Source organism: Drosophila arizonae, chromosome 2, assembly GCF_054131065.1.
Source record: "Drosophila arizonae isolate 15081-1271.41 chromosome 2, UAZ_ARI_1.0, whole genome shotgun sequence".
Taxonomy (NCBI): domain Eukaryota; kingdom Metazoa; phylum Arthropoda; class Insecta; order Diptera; family Drosophilidae; genus Drosophila; species Drosophila arizonae.
In genome coordinates, this window is record NC_142922.1 from 27,765,343 (window position 1) to 27,786,351 (window position 21,009).

Consider the following 21,009-nt stretch of genomic DNA (forward strand, 5'->3'; position numbering starts at 1 on the left):
AACCAGTTATAGTTTTAGATCCTGAAGGTTTTGAGTATAAAATAAGAGAAAGAGCTGAACAATTGCTGAATCGCTGAATCACTAATCGAAGTACAACTGCTCGCATTTCATTTCAATTTAGCAATGTCTTTGTTCGTCATTTGCTCAGCTGCTTTGTGCAAACAAAAGAAAATCGAGTGCTTAATAAAAACTAAAAATAAAAATAATTATTCTCGCTCTACTCCAACTGCCGCTTTAACAATTTAAAAGTCTCACTTTGCAGGTGCCTGCTGTTAAGTAAATCCAATCTAATGAATGCATAGCTTAAGGATAAATCATGGGGCGGTAGTTATATTCTCTGAATTACTACTACATTAAAGACTTCAACATGTTAAACGTCATATACAAATCACATTTGAAGCCATACACTCATACACTCTCTATTTTGATTGGTATTAGCCAACCATTCAGAAGAGAACTGAAAAGACACTATGTAGATTAATCTTTGGTTTACTAATTCTATTATTCCTCACTCGCAGACAACATATAACCTTTCCATCCCTTATGATTTCTGCGAACTTGATCTCTGTCATCCCTTAAACCTACTCACCTGCCTCCTTTTATATCAACTTCATGAACGCCCCCTTTCTCCCTTCAGCTGCCTGTCAAGGATGAGAACATCAAATACCTCTGCCATTGGCCATGTGTTTCGGGACCCATTAGCTCCAGCCTGGCGCTGCCCGCCTCCGGCTTTACGCCTCTGCAGGAGGTGCCCTTCACCGTGGAGATCGACAACCAATCGCCGCACTACGATATTATTGCCTTGGAGGTGTCCATAAAACAGCACTTCGTCTTCCTTTCGCGCAAGCCCGTCAAGCGCAATTTCTACACGAAGACCCTCTGCAAGGAGATCGTCACGGATCGCACCCTGCGCCTGTCCAAGCGCATGTACGAGTCGAGCATTGTTGTGCCCATGGACACGCCCCGCTCCACGCTGAACCCCAACTACATTGTCTTCCTGCACTACACGCTGCAGGTGAAGCTGAAGACCGGCTACTTCCACTACGACACGGATCTCTCCGTGCCCATTGTGGTGGGCACGACGCCACTGCAGCATCTGCAGGCCAGCACCTGCACCCGGCAGCCGGGTCGACGCACGCCCACGCCGGAGCGCCAACGCCTCATCGAGCGGGTACAGCCACGCCCCGCCACGGTCCAGGAGGAGACGCCACAGGAGGCGGCTGCCGAGGAGATTCATCAGACGCTGGAGGACGACGAGCCGCCCTCGTATGACAGTTGCTGTGAGTGAAGAAGATAATCTATCTCTCTATCTCTTACTCTCTCTCTCTCTCTCTCTGTCTCTCTCTCTCTCTCTTTCATTGCAGTGCCGCCTTCGTTTAGCTTCGCTACTCTGGCTGGCAGCCAGCAGACGTTGGAGAGCCAACCGCGCATACATCTGCCCAAATTTCCGGGCTTTAGCACGCTGCTGGGCACAGCGCCGGCGCATGAACAGATCCTGGAGGACTCCGGTCTGGACATGCATTACTATCGCTCCTATGGCTCGCTCGACACGGATCACACGGGCCGCAGCCTAGATACCTTCGGCTCGCTGTGCGGCCCGCTGTCCGAGCAGGGCGAAGCTGAGCAGCAGGAGCAGGAGCAACGACTGGATGCCACGGCCCAGGTGCATCAGGCCGAGCATCAATTTTAAATGCAAGTGTCTTAAAGCCCATTGGGGGCATAATACGTAAGATTGTACTAGACATAAGTGTTTAGAGCTAAGTAATCTAATTATATTTGCGAGTGTATCATAATCCGTCTTATTGGAAGCTCTCATAGCTCATATATTATATATAATATGTATGTGTCATATATACATATATATTAACTATACTTTACTGCCATCCAAAATTGAAATTTCATTAAATCGAACTTATTGAGTGCCAGAACGAAATTTACAAAATATTCTATTGCTTACATGCACCTTTTAATTCAATTAGACTATTATGTATAAATAAACATGTATGTATGTGTATGCATGTATCTAGATCTAAATGTAGCTATATCTAATATATTCGAAATAAGACTTGTGCGTTCATAAGTGGACAATAAATACGTATACAAAGACAAGTTCTTAATTCTTAGCTGTTTTACGAATTTATTTTAATTTATAAATTCTAATACAAGTAATAATTATATTAACAATGCTTTTTGGTAATAATAACAATGACAACAATTATAATAATGAATAAATTATCAGCAACAATTTATTGATAATGATTTAAAAACAATTAATGATGCTCCTGATCGATAAAACTATGTAAAATGCTCCAGAATATTGCTATATATAAATTTAGGTATAAAAGTGGGGCCACAGAGTTCTGAGGCTGACGTGAATCAAATAATCAAATAATCAAATTTGACTGATATTATTATACTTCCCATCGAGATGAGTATAATGAAAATAGTGATGACACATTTTTGTTAAAATTTGAATAGTATGATTCCTGTCTTCATCTTCATCGACGCTCAATTGCAGCCTCTTAAGATCTGGCTGCAGTAAAATATGCTGGGATAGGTCTAGAGAATATATAGATATATAATGAGCAATTCTTTCAGTTTTGTCTGCGTTTTCATTGATACCCCCATAGCCTCAGTCATTTGGATTAGCTTGAAATATTGTTATTTAAATCATATTACTTAATTACTTGAATATTATGTAAGTAATTTAAAAAATATTTGGGTTCTAGATAGAGAAATATAATTAAGAAGTAAATTTTGTACTTTCCCACTGAGGTCCCGATTTAAATTTTTTTATTTTTTTTAATTTTTTTATTTTTTTTATTTTTTTTAGTAAAATTACTTTAGTTAATTAATATTTATATGATATATGCGCGTTGGTTCAGCAAAATTATTTATCCAAAATTATATTTATTTTCTGAAAGTTGTCTTTGATTTTTGTCGATGGATTTTCTAGTGGACTTTCACATATACATATATAAATATATTCATATCTATAGTTTATTTATGAGTCCATTTGAATTTGCCTATACGTATGCAACGCTTGGCACCTGAGACAGTTATTTAATTAAATTCGCCAATTGTTTACGACAAGTAAATGCTCGGCGCTTGCACCCGCAGCAGGGTCGCGATGAATTGCGATTAGATAAACACACTAAATAACCGAACAGTCGACATGGCCAACACCGATAAGGCCCGTTTAATAGGACGAGCTATTGTCAACAAAACGGCAGACAACGCGCGCGAGTCGAACGGTGCTGAGTTCCGAAAATGAGCCAAATCTGCGACATCCAATTGGAGAGGCCCAGTGGGGTCTACCATGCCGGCGAGACGGTAAATGGTCACATTTACCTAACTCTGACGGAGCGTGCCCTAATCAAAGGTGAGTCACGGTCAAAGCCAGCGACAGGGCATGATGATTCATGTATAGATCTAATCAAACTCATCACAAGTAATCAATAGATAAGGAAATGCATAATGTGAAGTGAAGTGAAGTGAAGTAAAGTGAAGATGGGCATATTGCAGCTGGAGATTATAAACTATAAATATATACAAATATCTATATATTATTCGAAAGATATCTATATATTATAGCTACCCATATTTACAATTCCCTAGCTTATAGACATGGCAAAAAGTGCAAAATGTAAATATATATAATCAATTAAAGCAGCTGCTGATAAAGCGCTAAAAAGTGATAAGTTCGAAATATTTTTGTATGTCCAAACAAAAAAAAAACAAAAAAAAAACAAAATGTTGAAAAGTACATTGGCTTGGCAAATTCCCAGCTCTCTGAGGCATCTCATATTGTAGTATGAGAGCTTAGCTAAAGCTGTGTTCAGCTGTTCTAAGTGCGTATATAGGTCAAGGTAAGACGAGAGTAATCCTCGAACGTGTTTCGCTGATTTACCGGACATAGTTCAGGTCATTTTTCCTCAATCTTACTAGAACGTCGAACGAATAATTCTCATATTTCTGGAAAGTCTTAACCTTAAGAGTTTCATGGGTCGGCCGACATACAAAAAATTGTGTATTGAATTAAGTATTCTTTATTCTTTTTAATTATACAATATTTCTTGTTTATTCGAGCTACCATCTTACATAAAGTGTTCAAACACTCTTGCTAGATAAATAACAAATCAATGTTTTTCTGTTTTTAGATCAACCAGTTATAGTTTTAGATCCTGAAGGTTTTGAGTATAAAAATCTGATAAGCAATATAATACATTATTATGTTTTAGATTAACTTTTTAGTTTTAGATCATATACAAATCTGATGAATAGTGAATAAACTCATAAAAATACTAAACTTTGTCCTCATTACTTTCAGCCATTTTTCTGGAGTCGAATGGCTATGCATCAACGTCATGGGACACGCCCAAGAAATCAAAGAAGGCTAAGCCCGGCAGTGAGCCAGAAGTCAGGCCGTACCTTCACTTTGGCCAGCGTGTCGACTACTTTGCCAAGGTGGACTACTTTGTGGGCTCGGAGGCGGCGCTGCCGCAGCTGATGGCTGCAGGCGCCTATCGCTACGACTTCAGTGTGCAGCTGCCCGAGGGTTGCCCCAGCAGCTTCGAGGGGGCGCATGGCCAAATACGCTACACGCTGCAGCTGCACGTGCAGCGGGGCGGGGAGCAGCCAACGGAACCGGCCTACGTGCGGCATCTGGAGCTGATTGGGCGTGACCCGAGTCAAGAGGCGCAACAGCTGCAGCAGCTGGGCGAGCAGCCCTGCGAGGTGAGCGCCGTCGAGCTGCGGCCGGCATTGAAGTTCTGGCACCGTGCCCTGCAGCTGCAGCTCAATGTGCCCCGGTCGAGCTACGAGCCCGGCATGGGCATCTCGGTGCACGTGCAGTTGCACAATGGCCAGCAGCTGCCTCTGCAGCAGATCACCTACAAGCTGAACCAGGTGACCACCTATCTAGGCAGCCAGCAGGATAGGCCCAAGCGCAAGGCCCAGCAAGTGGATCGTCGCCCCCTGATCAGCAGCAGTCATCAGTTAGTCACGTGTCCGCGCAACGAGCTGCTCAACTTCCAGCACCTGCACACGCTCCAAGTGCCACAGATGCCCCCCACGATGGGGGCGAAAGTTTGCGACTGCCTTCACTTTGGCTACGAGCTGGAGGTTCTAGTGCAGACCAAGAATCCCCAACGTTATATCTCAGCTCGAATGCCCATCATCATATATCAGGCGCCCAGCCCAAAACAGGAGTTGGCCTTTTCCCAGCCAGTGGGCATCGCCAGTGCGCCGAGTCGAACCCCGGAGGCAAACAACTTCTCCATGGCTGCTCCTCAGCTGAGCGCCTCCATGAGCTCGTTGCGTAAGTTCCGATTTACATAAAACAAACATACATATATATTGTAGCATAACTATTAATCTATTAATTATTATATAGCTTCTCATTTTCGTGAGGCCGAGTTCATGATAGCCACCAATCTGAACAAGGATAAGCACGCCATGTCCGGGGAACAGATGGATTTTAGACCCCGTTATCTCTACTACGAAATGGATCATGCTGAAGCGGAAAAAAATCTCTAGATCTACAGAAAATATAACTATATAATATTATTAAATTAAATTAAATATTTTTATTTTTAACTTATTAAATAATTTATTTAATATTATGTAATTTATATCACTAAATAGTAAGCATGACAAGTGGAAAGAGCTCTGCAAAGATATAAATAAAGACCCTTGGGGACTTGGCTACAAGATAGTCATGAAAAAGCTGAGAAACTACGGAGCAGTGCCAAACGTGGATGATAACACGATGGATCACATAGTGGAAACACTATTTCCAGCACACATCCACGAGGCGCATGAGCGAGCACCCGTAGAGCTCGATGGTTCAGTCCCAGATTTCACCGAGGAAGAACTCAACATTGCAGCTCTCTCCCTGAAGAACAAGAAAGCGCCGGGACCAGATAATATACCGGCAGAGATACTGAAGGTGATAGCATCAGGACGTCCCACTTTTCTACTTAGGATGTATAACGCATGTCTAAAAGAAAGGATATTCCCAGAAGCATGGAAAGAACAGAGACTGGTGCTCATTAGCAAAGGCAAAGGCGATCCCAACACACCCTCGGCTTATCGCCCATTGTGTATGTTAAACACAGCTGGGAAGCTTTTAGAAAAGCTCATAAGACCTAGACTACTCGCAGCAGTAGAGGCTGCTGGAGGACTTAGCCCCAGGCAACATGGGTTCAGAGCTGGAAAATCCACAATGGGAGCTATCGATGAAGTGGTTCAGGCAGCCAGAGCTACGCAAAGAGGAAATGCATACTCGCGCCCAGTTGTTCTGCTAGCAACGCTGGACGTTAAAAACGCCTTTAATAGTGTAAGGTGGACCGATATGCTTACTTCCTTGGAACACCGCTTCCAGATACCGGAGTACCTCATGAATATGATCAGGAGCTATTTGCAGGATCGAATACTCCTGTACTCCACGCAAGCTGGAACAAAACGATACAGAGTGACTGGAGGAGCTGCACAGGGGTCAATCCTGGGACCAGACCTGTGGAATATCAGCTACGACGACATCCTAAGACTGGAAATGCCTGAAGACACCTTCCTTATTGGTTATGCCGATGATATCGCAGCCGTCATTACTGCCAGAAACACCATAGAGGCCCAAAAGAGACTTACCCAAGTCATGATCCGCACACAGACATGGCTCAGCTCTCGAGGATTGGAGCTTGCCACCCATAAAACAGAGCTACTTCTGTTCACGGGGAAGCAGATCCCAACCGAAATAGAGATGCGAGTAAGCGGAAACCTGATAAGGACGCAGAGGACAGTGAACTATCTAGGCGTTAGGCTGGACAGTAAACTTACCTTCTGGGAACAGCTGAAGTATGCCACGCGGAAAACAGCGACAGCAACGGGGTCTCTGAGTAGACTGATGGCAAACGTTGACGGCCCGACGGCAGGAAAACGGAGACTCCTCATGGAAGCGACAAATGCAATACTACTATATGGCAGTGAAGTATGGGCGGATACCTTAGAGGCAAATGTAAGGCGAAAACCGATGCTAGCTGTGCAACGAAGAGCAGCCTTAAGGATAACATCGGCGTACCGCACAGTCTCCGGGGCGGCCGTGACTGTGATAGCAGCAGTCATACCGGTTGACTTGCTTGCCCAAGAGCGCAAAAAAATATGGAATCTTCGGCAAAGAGGAGAATACTCAGAACATGCGGCAAAGAGCATACGACAGCAAACCATAGTCTCGTGGAAGGCGAGATGGTCATGCGAAAGGTATGGAAGATGGACCGCTAAAATAATCCCCGATCTGGAGCAGTGGATAAATAGAAAGCACGGTGAAACGTCTTTCTATTTGACACAACTACTCTCCGGACATGGATACTTTCGAAAGTACCTAAATAAAATGGGGAAAACTGCCGAATCCAGCTGCATTTACTGCGAAAATGCAATGGACGATGCAGAACACACCTTCTTCAATTGCAAAAGATGGTCGGAAGAAAGAATCGACCTGGCAGAAACAGTAGGTGAAGTCAAAGTAGAGACGTTAGTACAGCAAATGTGCAACAGCATAGACGCTTGGAAAAAAGTCTATGACTTCGCCGAAAAGGTTCTGCGGCGGAAGAAGTATGACCTGGACGCAGGCACACAGAGGGCAACGCTCATTTAGAGCACACAATGGGGTTCCACCTTGAAGGTTAATGTGGGATATCTCCTGGTTCCAAGGTGGATTTGAGCCCCAGAAGAGGAGGATTTTTTAGTCGGTAAGCAGTTATGCAGTCCGACACACCGGTCAAAGTGACGACATGACTGACGGTGCAAAAGCATTTTTTCCTACCTCAGCCCAACAAAAAAAAAAAAAAAAAAAAAAATAGTGATAGTGATTAAAATATATCACTTTTTCAATAATAATAAAAAATAAAGGTAATAATTGTATATTTGTTTTTTTTTTTTTATTTTTACTGCAATTATTGTTAATTTAAAATTAATTTATTAAATTTGATTATTAAAAATATTCCGCTCTTTCAATAAAAAAAATTAAGCATTATTTATTGAAAATGTACCAATTCTTCTCAACTAAAAATAATAAAGGATATTGTTTATGAGCATGCATGAAAATAGAAATATGAAAACAGAAATATGAGAACCCTCTACGCACTCAACAATGAGCTTGCATAAAAATTGACATGGGTGGACTGTCTAAATAGACAGATAAACTATGACCCTGACCGTCAGCGACAATAATAAATATGTAAGAGACGAGTGCTGAGCCTTACAAACTCAGCGATAGCATAAGAATATTCAATAGATCAACGCGGAGTCGTACAAACTCAGCGATAAGATAAGAATATGTAGTAGACCAATGCTGAGTCTTACAAACTCAGCAATAGGCGCACTAGATTAAAGAGTTGAAAATATGCATGAGATCAATACATAACTAAGCACCATCACAGTAAAGTACATTCAGATATATTTAAATTTTAATATATATAATAAAAATAAAATTCAATGTTAATTTGACTTGATTCGCCTGCAAGCTGAAAACTAATTCAGAAATCATGCAGAGACTTAGCAATCTAAGATGAAATGTATTATCTATACAAGTATTTACTGGCAAGAATCATATATAATATGTGTGCTGGTATATGTATGTACATAAATGATATTCATAATACGCCTGAATCATTGAGTACATGTATCAAGTACAGAACGTACAACATATGTATTTTCCTGAAGAGGCATTTTGTAATTAAAATACCCGCCTTGAATAAGTCCTTGATTTATTTATTTGCACTAGGTGCTGTGGGCACTACCAATGCAATCCCAGGCGAAGCCCTGGGCTGAGGAGGTCCAAATTTGTGAGGGATGGATGCATTAGAAGCCGAAGCTAGTTTATATACCAAATACTTACTGCACATGCCGTAGTTTGATGGTGAAGCGCCGGCAACACCTGCGGGCGTTCCGCCATTTTTGGGTTTTTCGTCTCTCTTAGCCAGGGAGACAGTGCCAATCATGATCTAGATCGATTACCGAGTGTGTGTGAAATCGTCCTGTTTTAATAGCCATTCTGATATGGTAGGACACGCTGATGACATGCTGATTCCGGAAAGAAGGCGGAACAGATGGTATTATGAGGCTACCATTAATTATGCGCTTGGACACACGTTGCACACACTCCGCCTGGTACGTCGAGCAGTAAGTACTTGTAGAACTTCTAGATTTCTGATGGGGTGTGGTAACTGTGAATACCTTCAACTGAATCAAGGCTACTTCGATGCCTTCCAAGTCGTAGCCACGTGACTGATTATCTTGAAATAAAAGAAATCATTCAAACCTATTTGCTTGGCTTGCGGACAGCGAATGCCCTCCATATTTTATTGAAATAAAGTCTTAGCCTAAAATACATAAGTTTTACATAAGAATTCTGTCGCTTATAGCAGCGGCAGAATGGGAGTATATAGCATGCTGTATGTGTGTGTATATATGTTTGTATGCATATGCAGAAGGCATATACATTTAGCGTTTAAGCTGCGGCGTGGACGAGAACGTAACAATGCTTACGTTGCAGATCCCACGCTGCAGTTCAGTCTATACATAAGTGACCGATCATATTACGGCGCTTATGTATAGCTGTTATAATATAAAAATATATAAAGCAACAAAGTGTTGCTATGTTGTGAGCATGATACTCTTACTTATATTTTGGGCATATGTCAACTTCATATATTGTATGCACTACAATACTGTGAGCATATACATACAACATACTACAATCTATATGCAGGACATAGTTTAAATGCTGACCCATTGCCGCCAAAGGGTATAGTGAGAGTTGAGATGACGGGGCGCGAGGAACAGGGCCAGCAGCAAAAGTACTTGATGTGTCGATCGTTGGGAAGCAATCCCAGGAAATGTGAATCCTGATTTTAGGACCGCAGCATACATAATATGCATATATACATAAAAATCTTTTCGTATACTTGCTGGCTTTTTTTTAGCTAGCTTTTGATTTACAAAATTTTAAAAATAACAACCGATTTTTTAAAAAGATAGTTTTCCCGCTGAAATGGCAGTCATCATTCACGTCATCGATGATTGAACGCGCTAAAACAAAAGCGAAATCTACACTTTTGGGACCACAGCATTAGGTGTGAGTGATCGCTAAAAAGCAAAATAACCGAAGAAAGTATTAAGTAGGCTAGTACTCCTTTCTTTCAAGAATGTGATCCAAGTATTTCCTAAAAGTATTTCATTTAAGTATTTTGTCTAAGCAATTCTTTTAAATATTTCCTTTAGTACTTTCCGCCAAGTTATTCTCCCAAAGTATTTCCTCCAAGTATATTCTCTAAGTCTTTAATGCTTATCTGAATCATCATTGTATATGTGTTCCATGGGAACATTCTCTACCGCTTCGAGCACTCTAGTTTCGTTTTACTCAAATATAAATAGCAGATGAATGCTTTTGCATACATATTGACATTTTAAATGATATTCTACAGCTCTCCTTCATCATTTGCTTTTGTTAGGGAGACAGATATAGAGATATCCAGTCAGACCCGATAAGATATATAGGCAAACAGACGCGCATATTAAAATCCGAATTAATTAATTACATGCTAATAGTCTAAATAGTTTATTTTTAATGCTAATTATATATTATTCTTATTATATTATTTATAATTATTGGATGCCGGTATATTCTTCTGTTCTATAGTTCGCGCTATAGTTCAATGAACTTATTTTCAAATGGCCCTCTGAAATATATCTAGCCTGAACTAGGCTAAATTGGCACCACTGCTGGCGTCACCACTTTTCTATACATTTTGTTGGTGGTTTAAGCAACGAGAATTTGGTTAGCAGCCGTGTGATAAGTAAGACGTAAAGCCACATATATATTTTTATGCAAATAATAATAATTCTTTGGTATAAATTATTTATAGCTGTATACATATATGTATAACTGATATTTACAATAAATCTGAGGCTTTGCATTGAATGAAGTACAGGTATCCAAATATCCTTAAGGAGTATTTTATAATTAATAAACCCTTGGTTGATTTACTCTCTGGCAGGTGCAGTGGGTAGTTGCAATGCATTCGCAGGTGTAGCCGAGGGCATTGCGAAGTCGGTGTACATGGGATAGCGGGGTATAAAGTCATCGGTGCGATTGTGCTCATTCACATCCGTATCCACAAATTTATCTGTTATATTCGTGGCCTGCTCGAATGAGGGCGGCTCTGCAAAGGAATGAGGAAGCTATTAGAAACCGAAGCTAGTTAATAGAAGAAATACTTACTGCAAGTGTCGTAGCTTGGTGGCAGATCGGCGGCAGCACCTGCGGGCGTGTCTGGCGTCTGGGGTATCCATGTGGCAACATTGCTGGGGTTTTCGGCACTCTGAGCCAGGGGCATAGTGCCAATTATAATGGGCGTCTCGATTTCCGAGTCTGTGTGACAGTCTCCCGTTTTAATGGCCATTTTAATCTTATAGGATACGTCGATGATGCGCTGATTCCGGGAAGAGGGCGGAACAGGAGGTATTACGAGACTGGCATTAATTAAGCGCTTGGACAAACGCCGCACACGCTCCGCCTGATACTCCGAGCTGAGAGTGTTTTTATGTGTTCTTGATTTATGAGTGGGCGTACTAGCCCTGAATTCATAGATCTGAATCAAGGATACTTCGATGCCTTCCAAATCGTAGCCATGTGACTGATTATCTATATGCAGGACATAGTGTATGCGCTGACCTGGCGCATAGCCGCCAAAGGGTATAGTGAGGGTTGAGATGACGGGGCCCGAGGAACAGGGCCAGCAGCAAAAGTACTTGATGTCTTCGCTCTTGAGTGGCACCTGAAAAGGTTAAATATAAATCAATAAGATAATTGCTCAACTAAAGACCTAGGGTACTCACTAGCATTTCGGGATACATGTTCAGATTGTAGGTCTGCAGCACGGTCAGGGGCTGCTTGAACTCGTTGTTGAAACGCCAGGAGCGATCGACCACGAGTGATACTTCGTAGGCGATCTTGCCATACTTCTCTACGCACGACGTAGGACACTCCAGTGGAAGGGGTATGCAGAAGGTATAGGTGTGCGTGCCAGCTGGCAATTCGCCCTCGCCAAACACATCGGTCCGAGTGTGCAAATATTGTTCATCGCCACGAAAGTACTCCGTATATGACTGTGTTTTACCGTTAACAGTTCGAGTGCGATGCTCCTCCCAGCGCACCTTCGCCGCTCCCTGGAACAAGATGTAAACAGCTGCAGAGATAAGAGCAGAAATTACAACCGTTAAACATGAGTGAGTTGTGCAAGAAATTGCTGAGCTTCGATATTTCACAATTTACGCTTTGTGCTGTCATTCTGCCGGCTGAGTTTGTTTGCGTGACTCGCACAGTGGTATGGCGACGTTCTATACACTTATTATTTCCATTTACATTTATTAATTATTATAAGATATCACAATTTTTATTTATTTATTTATTTATTTATTTATTTTTTTTTTTGTAGTATAAATCATTTTCTAAAATACATTACTAATAATGATATTTAATATAAATAGTTTATATTAAAATTGTATACAGCTCTTTATTTTCTTTGCAATTAGAGCACACTGTAAAAGGCAGTATATGATGAGTATATTTTTGAAACTCGTTTCGTTTTATATGAATATTATTGTTTACTCCTCTTCTTCTTTATTTATTGTTTTGGTGAAATATATATACAAATATCTTATGTGACAGCGAAATAACTGTATAATAATCCAGGGAGCTCTCCATATAATAAAACAAACGAAGCACGCCCAAATGATGCTAATGAATTTCAAATAAAAAAAAAAAAATAAAATAAAAAAAAATTGCTCGTTTTTCTTTCATAATATCGAAATTTCAATTGATTGTCATTGAAGTCTGAGCATTCACAATAGTATACATAAGTATAATATGAGTCAATAATTGTAAAGGAAATCTTATCAAGTGCAAATATCACAGTAGAGATAGTATAGGGTAGTTTCAATTGTTATTAATATCTGCTCATTCATTATCTTAAAGTCTTAGTAAGTTAAGTGGATGGTTAGTAGTTCATTTGATTGGCTAACAGAAGTTCAAGATCTCATTTACAATAAGCAGTGAGCAAATAAGAGACATTCTCAATACTTTACCATTAACAGACTTGTTGCTCGTCGTTGTAAAATTGATGCGCCCATTGATTGTCTCGCCGCTGTAGTAAACCGGATTGGGTCGATCGAATTCGAAAACACAATTTGAAGGCATATCGAAAATCCAATTTTATTTGTGTGGCACTCTGTTGAATTTACACTTAATTAGATAAATTACATGTTTTACGAAACATATCCAAAGTCACTGGAATACCAAGTATAAATGGACCAAAAGCACGCGACACAAAAACGCTGAAAAATGGACCGCAGTAACGAACAGTCAAAACACAAATAAAATGCCTCAATACAAAATGCGATGAAAATAAAATTTCTGAGAGCCGCTGAGAGTTGAAGCAGTGTGACATCATCAACGAGTGAGCGAACCAAAACAAAAACGAAAACAACAGCTCATGAGCGAGTCTCTCAAAGCTGGTGGAATCGCAACTGTTAGCGAGCGGCAGAAAGAGAAAGAGAGAGAATTTACTGAAAAGCTTTGGTGCTGCTCGCGTCAACTTTGGCACAGCTTTTCTATGTGTTTTGTTGTTGCCATCATTTAGCTTCGACGAACAGGCTGATGTAAACACAAACAGAGGATGTTATACATATTTGGATAACAGCTGTGTGATAACTAAAGAGAGACAGATGTATGTATGTATGTATGTCTGTATGTATGTATGTAAAAACTGACGTTGCTCTCGGCTAATAAATGTAATGAATATACGAACTTCATATATTAAACATTTAAAGCCTTTTTATTTTAAATATTTCTATTAATATGTATAATTTAGAATGGATATTTGTTAGTAGATAAGACCTCTCCTTCTGAATGACTTCAGCTTTCTGAACTTCATATTGTTTTTGTTTATTTATCAAACAGCGTGGGATGCTTCGCAAACAATCTGAGCTGGGCAATAAAACAATAATACGCTGATTAGCATCTACATACATAAATACTGTCGTGATTAGATATTGCATTTGATAAGCTCCTAAATCTGCACGGGCGATTCCACGAATTGTTTTTCATCAACGCTCGACTGGTCCTGCGCCAACTGCTTTTTATCCGCACGTTGTTCGCCTCTATGGCGTCGGCGACGGCGTCTTTTCTGCGGCGGATTTGGTGGGGGACTCTGGAATGTATCCACATCGAAGACGGGATAGCGCGGCGTGAACCGAGTCGCCTCACTAACCGTATTGACATCCGTATCGGCAATATCGGCGGTCATGAACATGGCTTGCTCGTAGGTGGGTGGGGCTGTAAAAATATAACGGGTAGATATTGAGATTAAAGAGATTTTATTAATAGAAATAGAGAATTTAGTTGACATACGCAGTTCGGGTGCTAGATCATCTCCGATCTCGAACTCATCGTCCCCATCCTCGGGCAGTTCATAGTCCTCTAGCTCCTCAGTAAGCTCGTAGCTGGGATTATTGACACCTGCCGCCAGTTCCATGGCCCTGGCCGAGGTACAGGGCAAGTCCCGTGGCACGGCCGCAATGCCATATGTAGTGGGCGGCCCCGCCGTCACCAGCGGCACATTGCCAATGGTGATGGGTATGATGACTTTTGGATTGGCCATCATCCAGTTCATCACTGCCACGATGCGCACCTCGTACGAGACGCGAACCACCTTGCTGAGGTGCTCGCAGGTGGGCGCTGTGGCCGGTATCCGCAGCGTTTCAGTATACGACTTCTGGCAGTGGTGGAGCACGCCTCCACTCTCGCGCTTGGCCAGCAGAATCTTCTCGGAGACGATTTGCATGGAGGGCACGTCGGATGTGTACTTGGCGTGCAGATAGAGCATGATCATGAGTTTCCTGCAGTCGCTGCTGGAATCGTTGCGTACATCCGCATGGACCAGCATAAACTGGCCGGGCACATATCCCTGCTGCTGCAGCGTCACCTTTATGTGGACGGGCTTGGTTTGCATGAGGCAAAAGTATTCTATGCTCTCACTGCTAGCCGGCTCGCGCAGCATTTTATTCTCCTGGTTCAGGTCGAGCAGCTTGAGCACGGTGAAGCCCACGTTGGTGGTGCGATTGGAGGCGCCGGGCCGTATGAACATCACCTTGGCCAAGTAACGTATGTGTCCATAGAGACCCTCAAACGAGGATGGGCAATGGCTGGGTATGGGGCAAGCAAAGGTGTACGTATAGCTGCCAGCTTCAATGGTGGTCGTCGGCGCCTGCTCCGAGCCCATCAGATATGTGGTCGAGGCTATGTAATCCTCTCGACCCATAAAATACCGATTGCGTCCCGGACGGTACTGGTTTGTGGGCACGACACGCCCATGCTTGCGACGCCACTGAGCCTGAGCATAGCCGCTGATTTGTAGTTTAATTCCTAGAAGAATCAATGGCAATTATGTAATTATTGCCTACACTGAAAGTTCAGCACTAACTAAGAAAATAAGATCAAATCTAAGCAATCAAATAGTAAAATATTATTAAAGTTAATAATTCATTGCGCAGAAAAAAAAAAAAAAAAACAGTTTTTTCAGTTTGATTAACGAAATAAACAAAGCAGATTTCATGAGAAGTAAAATATTTTTTAGGTCTGTAGATTATTTTTATTAAAATAATATAATCAATAAGTTAATTATTAAATAAATGGTTTTTAAATGCTATCCATAAAAATCTCTGAGGAGCCATTCAAATGACTAGTAAGTCTTGGCATTTCCCGATGCACACCTACACCTTATCACCAGGTAGATCCCCCTGAGCATTTATTGAATAATACAAACATTTCTTTCGCTTTCTTTTGCAAATCGATTAACTCTCTGCGGTTTATCAGTAAATTATGAATATAATGGGACAAAAAGGCAAAACGAAAACAAAGAATAAAAGAAACAAGTAAAATAAATACAAACACAGATTAGATAAGAGTGCAAAAAAAAAAAAAAAAATTAAAATTAAATAAACTCTATATACTAAGTAATTTGTGTAGTAAAAAATTAAAAAAAGAAAGACTTTAGGATTGGAGTGCTGCGGGCTACAAATTGTTCGACATACCTCGAAGTTTCTTGGTCTTATTCAAATTGATGATCACCTTCCCGGTAACCACTTGTCCGGTAAAATATGTTCCATGCTCATTCTGATCGAAGGTTATCTGGCAATTATTGGACATTGCTGTTGTTTGAGTACTTTCTGGCCAAGAGCGCTCCGAACTCGCTCGCTGCTAAATGTTAACTGATTAAGCTTTTTTTGGGGGCTTCTAACATGATATAATAACTGCCAAGTGCTATCTTATCTAACAAAAAAAAAAAAAAAAACTTTTAGTGATATATTTATATATAGACATATAATCCCAAACGTGGATGCCTCAGTCTCAGAGAGAGTCTATGGAGAGAGTAAGAGAGAGTCTATGACTTTAATGTTTTTGTAAAATAAAATATCTCTGAAGTTTCATGTCTTAAAATATTTGTATATAATATTTCAGTCTTTCATAAATCAAGTTTAATAATAATAATATAATATTTATTATATATACACAATTTTTTATCTCTACCGCTTGACTTATCTAAAATATTTCTTGAGTTTCGCTTACACATGTCAAATGTAACTAAATTTTGTTCGTGTTTTGTTGTTCGTTTTTCATAAATAAGCACATAATTCCAATATTTTCCTATAGATAAGATAAATGTAGACAATTCCGGTTAGGTGTCCAAATAAAAAGAAGACTTTTAAGTTCAGTACTTTGTTTGCCAGCTAAGCGGAACACAGACCAAATCAAAGACATATTATAAATATTTATTGTTAATCTGTGCAATTAAAAGGTCTCGCTACGAGAATGGTTCTTGGCTGTGAAATTGACTTTAAAGACAATCCGTTTGGCATCTACTATGCGGGTCAAGTGATTTCGGGCAGTGTATCATTGAATGCCGATAAAGAAAAGCTAGTCAAGTGTAAGTTTGTAAAATTGTATAACAATAAATCATAAAATATTTCTAAAAGAAAACGTGATACAATTAAAAACAGTCGGGTGATACTGACTGCCGAATACCCATTCAGGGTCCCTGTTGTCTATCCAGCAAACGGACATTGCACAAAACCAATGTACTTATTCATATTCGTGACGGTGTACGAAAATGATTCATGCTTATTTCTTGCTATATGTTAATATATGTACTTTTGTTATCTGAATCTCAGTTTTATGATATATATTATTTTTTTTATATGTATGTATAAAATGTAATTAAGTATTTTTATAAATTTTTAAAAGCAATAGTTAGTTGATACAGAAATATAGTCATATTTAATAGAAACCAATTTTAATTTGTATTTTATTTATTTTTGTGTCTAAACATTTTCAGCTATAATTCTAAAGATAAGAGGCTTTGCCATGACATATTGGACAGAAGATGAAACCGATGTGGAAAATAAGGGCACAGAAGAAAGTTATAGTGGACACGAGGACTATATTCATTCGAAGGTGGATCTTTTGGTGGCTGAGGGAACAGGTGAGTCTCTCTAACTTTCTGTATAAATGTATATATTCTATATAAATTCTGGTATACATTTCGTTAACAGATGTTGCTCTTAAGCCTGGCGCCCATGTCTATCATTTTGTCTGCCAAATACCCGCTGTATGCCCCTCGTCCTTTGAGGGCACTCACGGTCGTGTGCGCTATACAGTTACTGTCAAGGTCATTAGGCCCTGGAAGTTCGATCTGACCTACTCGCGTCCGTTTACCGTGCTGAAAGTTATGGATCTTAACAGGGAAGGTCTTTTCCTTAATGTAAGTTTAATACGTATCAATAAGTATTTATGAACAAATCAGATATAAGGATGAGGAGAAGAAAGTAAGCAATACTGAGTTGGGTTGGAAAATAGAAAGAAGGAGAAATACTGAAAGATTTACAAATCTGTCTTAAAACTTTTCGCCTGCTTATAATTATATTGTAATATTTTTATATAATTATTAAACTTTTTAAGCTATATACAGTAAATTACGGTTATAACGATGCTCAAGACGTTATAATATCGTACGGACGTTATAATATCGTACGGACGTTATAATATCACCGGATTCCACTGTTTTTATATAAAATATTCAACTCAGTAAACTATTTCTTAAACTATGGGCTACATTTCATATTTTGCTTAGACACCTGCCCAGTCGGAGGATCAGAAGACCTATAACTGCTGGCCCTGCCGCTCGCAGCCGTTGCGGCTGCAATTGTCGCTGCCGCAGCGCGGCTTCGTGCCTGGCCAGACTATACCTGTGGCCGTGTTGATCACGAACGACAGTCACATAGGCGTGGAGCAGATCGAGGCCAGTTTGGTGATGATGGTGCTCTACTACAGCCAGCACAGTGTGGATACGATCAGCGAGCGATTCGTGGTCAGCAAGAAGCAGGGCGAGGGCGTCACCAGAAACAGCAAGAAGCAGTACGTCTTTGAGCTGCCCGTGCCTGCAACGCCGCCCACCTGCTTCGACTTGTGTCGCATCATACAGATTGCCTATCAGGTGGTAGTCGAGACAAAGGTCAAGGGCTGGCACATCAACGAGCGCGTGCACCTGCCCGTGACCATTGGCAATGTGCCATTGAACAAGCAACTGACCCAACAGCCTCGCTCTATCCCAGTGGAAGTGGAAGTTGTCGCCCAGCAGCTGGACGAGAAGGCGCTGGTGCTGGTGGATGATGCGGCAGCTGCTGCAATGCCAGCCCCTGTCAATCCCTGGGCAGCCGATGCTACTATAGGTGGGTGAATAGAGAACCAAAAATATTCTATATACCTCAAATGTCTTGCTCATTTTACAGGTCCGCCCAGCTACGCAGAGGCGGTGCACATACGCGCTGGACCCATTAAGTCCACTGTTAAGCCCCCAGCCAATCGATCGAGAAAGAGCCAAGAGTTCAGTCCCTCGACAACGCAGACCAAAGAAAACTGCGCCTTTACCCCGCTCTATGCTGTATTCCACATAAACAGCGAGACTGCCAAACTGCAAGACATCGATCGCAGCACCTGGATCTGAGTATGTTAGAACTGTTTAGTCGACAACTATTTGAATGGTAAATAAAAACAAAATTGTATAAGAGAAACAGTGTACGAGACCTTGGTTTAGATTTTAGTTTTAAGGAAAATACATTTTTGTTTATCAAACAGTTTTGTCTGGGTTTGTTTTCGTGTAATTACCGAAGCAATGCACACCTCGACTAGGGTTCTATACAGTTCCACGCACGAGTCCGCAATGTTTATTTCACATATCACATAGCCCATATATATACCATATATGCCTATTTATAGCTGTGTAATACCATAACATACCATCCCATATTGAATATCATAACTTTTAAATTTTAAAAGTTTTTTTTTTATACCCTTAACCCATTGAAAATGGGAAATCAGGGTATAATGGTTTTGTCAAATGTATGTAACAGGCAGAAGGAGGCGTGGCTGAACCCACAAAGTATATATATTCTTGATCAGGGTGACGAGCTGAGTCGATTTAGCTCTGTCCGTCTGTCCGCGTCGATCTCAGCAGATATAAGAGACTTAAAATTTTTTCCTAGATCCGTGTATACCATGTCGAGTTTTGCTTCGTTATTTTGTTATCGATTAAAAACATTATCGAAAATCAGTAAAAAATGTATATCTTTTTCATCTTTAAAGCTGGAGTCGCCAAATTTTTAGTGTAGATTTTAATTTTTGCCAAAATTTACCCCCACCCCTAATTCGCCCCCTCACCCATACCTCTGTAAAAGGTGTATTTCAAATACTAGGGACTTGTGCTTTGGCAAATGCATGCATATTATGTTATATTCATAATCTGAAGGTTTCATGACGAAAGTACATCCGCAAGAAAAGTTATTAAGTAATTAAGTTCCCATAATAAGCCACTACTGCAGCCAATGGATGTGTGTGAACGTGTGTGTGTGCATGTGCGAATAATTATTGAAATATCAGTTGCGCGAAGAGTTCAGGGGATCTCGTAGTCGAGCAGTCTCGACTGGAGCTTTCTTACTTGTTAGTATATACAAATTAAAATGTAGATAAATAAATATAAAATTTCAAATTGTAAGTTAATAAGAAAGTAAAATAATGGCAGTTGGGTTTTGCCGACTGTACAATACTCATTCACACTGCCTACGCTGCCAGATCTCTAGTGATTGGGAGAGAAAATTGAGAAAATTTTGGCACATTATAAATGGAGGGTATGTATAGGTATGTATCTCAATTCCAAATTTGTAATATCGAGCTTCAATAGTTGCGAAATAGGAATAGGCGGATGAACAGTAAAATGAACATTGTACAAAACCAATATACTCTGTTGACATTCGTGATTGAGTATAAAAAATAAGCTTTGTTTAGCACTGGAAAAAAGGTAAGTTCACATTCTATACTCTATATTCTAAAGGACGCACGAACTCTTTAAATATGTACATACATGTGGAATATACATACATACATATATTATATCAAAATTTTAATTATCTGCTCATACGTCGCACGTTTTAAAAGATAGTGCCTTTTTTATTTTATTTGTCGATTAATCTGAAGTACATACAAAAAATAATATTTCCGAATGAACAGCTTGGTAGTTTTTAAGAACAGCTGCTCAACATATAAACTAGAGAGCTACAAGCTATCCTTGTAAACATAGGATATAATATAAATATATATAAAAATATTAAATTTAATAGCTATACTTTCTTTATTTTTTTATTTTTTTTTAGAAATTTTTTTATTTATTTTTTTATTTATTTTTTCGATTGCATTGTTTATTCAATTATATATAATATGCTCTTTAATTTAGGCCGAAATCAAAATCTTTTTTTTAGTGTGGTGTGCAGTGCACTTCGGCAGAATATTTAATTTACAACTGACACGGCGATAAGATAAAAATTGTGGAGGGAAAAAAAAAA

The 21,009-nt window shown here is 40.1% G+C and overlaps 5 protein-coding genes across 6 annotated transcripts; 3 read left to right on the forward strand and 2 right to left on the reverse strand.

Moving 5' to 3' along the window:
- The first annotated feature begins 243 nt into the window (after positions 1-243).
- On the forward strand, positions 244-2,736 carry LOC149270688 (uncharacterized). Its single transcript, XM_089468634.1, has 3 exons — positions 244-324; positions 638-1,280; positions 1,365-2,736. The coding sequence occupies exons 1-3, from the start codon at positions 295-297 to the stop codon at positions 1,688-1,690; spliced, it is 999 nt and encodes a 332-aa protein (XP_089324760.1). The 5' UTR covers positions 244-294; the 3' UTR covers positions 1,691-2,736.
- A 395-nt stretch (positions 2,737-3,131) lies between these two features.
- LOC108609309 (arrestin domain-containing protein 17) lies at positions 3,132-5,539 on the forward strand. The gene is made up of 3 exons (XM_018001070.2): positions 3,132-3,382; positions 4,331-5,320; positions 5,396-5,539. Exons 1-3 carry the CDS (start codon positions 3,271-3,273, stop codon positions 5,536-5,538), a joined length of 1,245 nt encoding a protein of 414 aa, XP_017856559.1. The 5' UTR covers positions 3,132-3,270; the 3' UTR covers position 5,539.
- A 5,315-nt stretch (positions 5,540-10,854) lies between these two features.
- Positions 10,855-13,455, reverse strand: LOC108608974 (arrestin domain-containing protein 3). 2 transcript variants are annotated; one of them, XM_089468473.1, is made up of 5 exons: positions 13,355-13,455; positions 13,144-13,286; positions 11,896-12,245; positions 11,279-11,834; positions 10,855-11,219 (listed from the first exon to the last, which is right to left on the reverse strand). In XM_089468473.1, the coding sequence occupies exons 2-5, from the start codon at positions 13,253-13,255 to the stop codon at positions 11,041-11,043; spliced, it is 1,197 nt and encodes a 398-aa protein (XP_089324599.1). In that variant the 5' UTR covers positions 13,256-13,286; positions 13,355-13,455; the 3' UTR covers positions 10,855-11,040. The 2 variants fall into 2 exon arrangements, with proteins under 2 accessions (XP_089324599.1, XP_089324610.1); XM_089468484.1 differs by having other exon boundaries at positions 11,896-12,225; positions 13,144-13,447.
- Positions 13,456-13,869: 414 nt separating this feature from the next.
- On the reverse strand, positions 13,870-16,339 carry LOC108608969 (arrestin domain-containing protein 5). The gene is made up of 3 exons (XM_018000626.2): positions 16,150-16,339; positions 14,468-15,481; positions 13,870-14,392 (listed from the first exon to the last, which is right to left on the reverse strand). Exons 1-3 carry the CDS (start codon positions 16,262-16,264, stop codon positions 14,127-14,129), a joined length of 1,395 nt encoding a protein of 464 aa, XP_017856115.1. The 5' UTR covers positions 16,265-16,339; the 3' UTR covers positions 13,870-14,126.
- A 355-nt stretch (positions 16,340-16,694) lies between these two features.
- Positions 16,695-19,246, forward strand: LOC108608973 (arrestin domain-containing protein 3-like). Its single transcript, XM_018000628.2, has 5 exons — positions 16,695-17,042; positions 17,451-17,597; positions 17,668-17,876; positions 18,246-18,843; positions 18,904-19,246. Exons 1-5 carry the CDS (start codon positions 16,928-16,930, stop codon positions 19,116-19,118), a joined length of 1,284 nt encoding a protein of 427 aa, XP_017856117.1. The 5' UTR covers positions 16,695-16,927; the 3' UTR covers positions 19,119-19,246.
- The last annotated feature ends 1,763 nt before the right edge of the window (positions 19,247-21,009 follow it).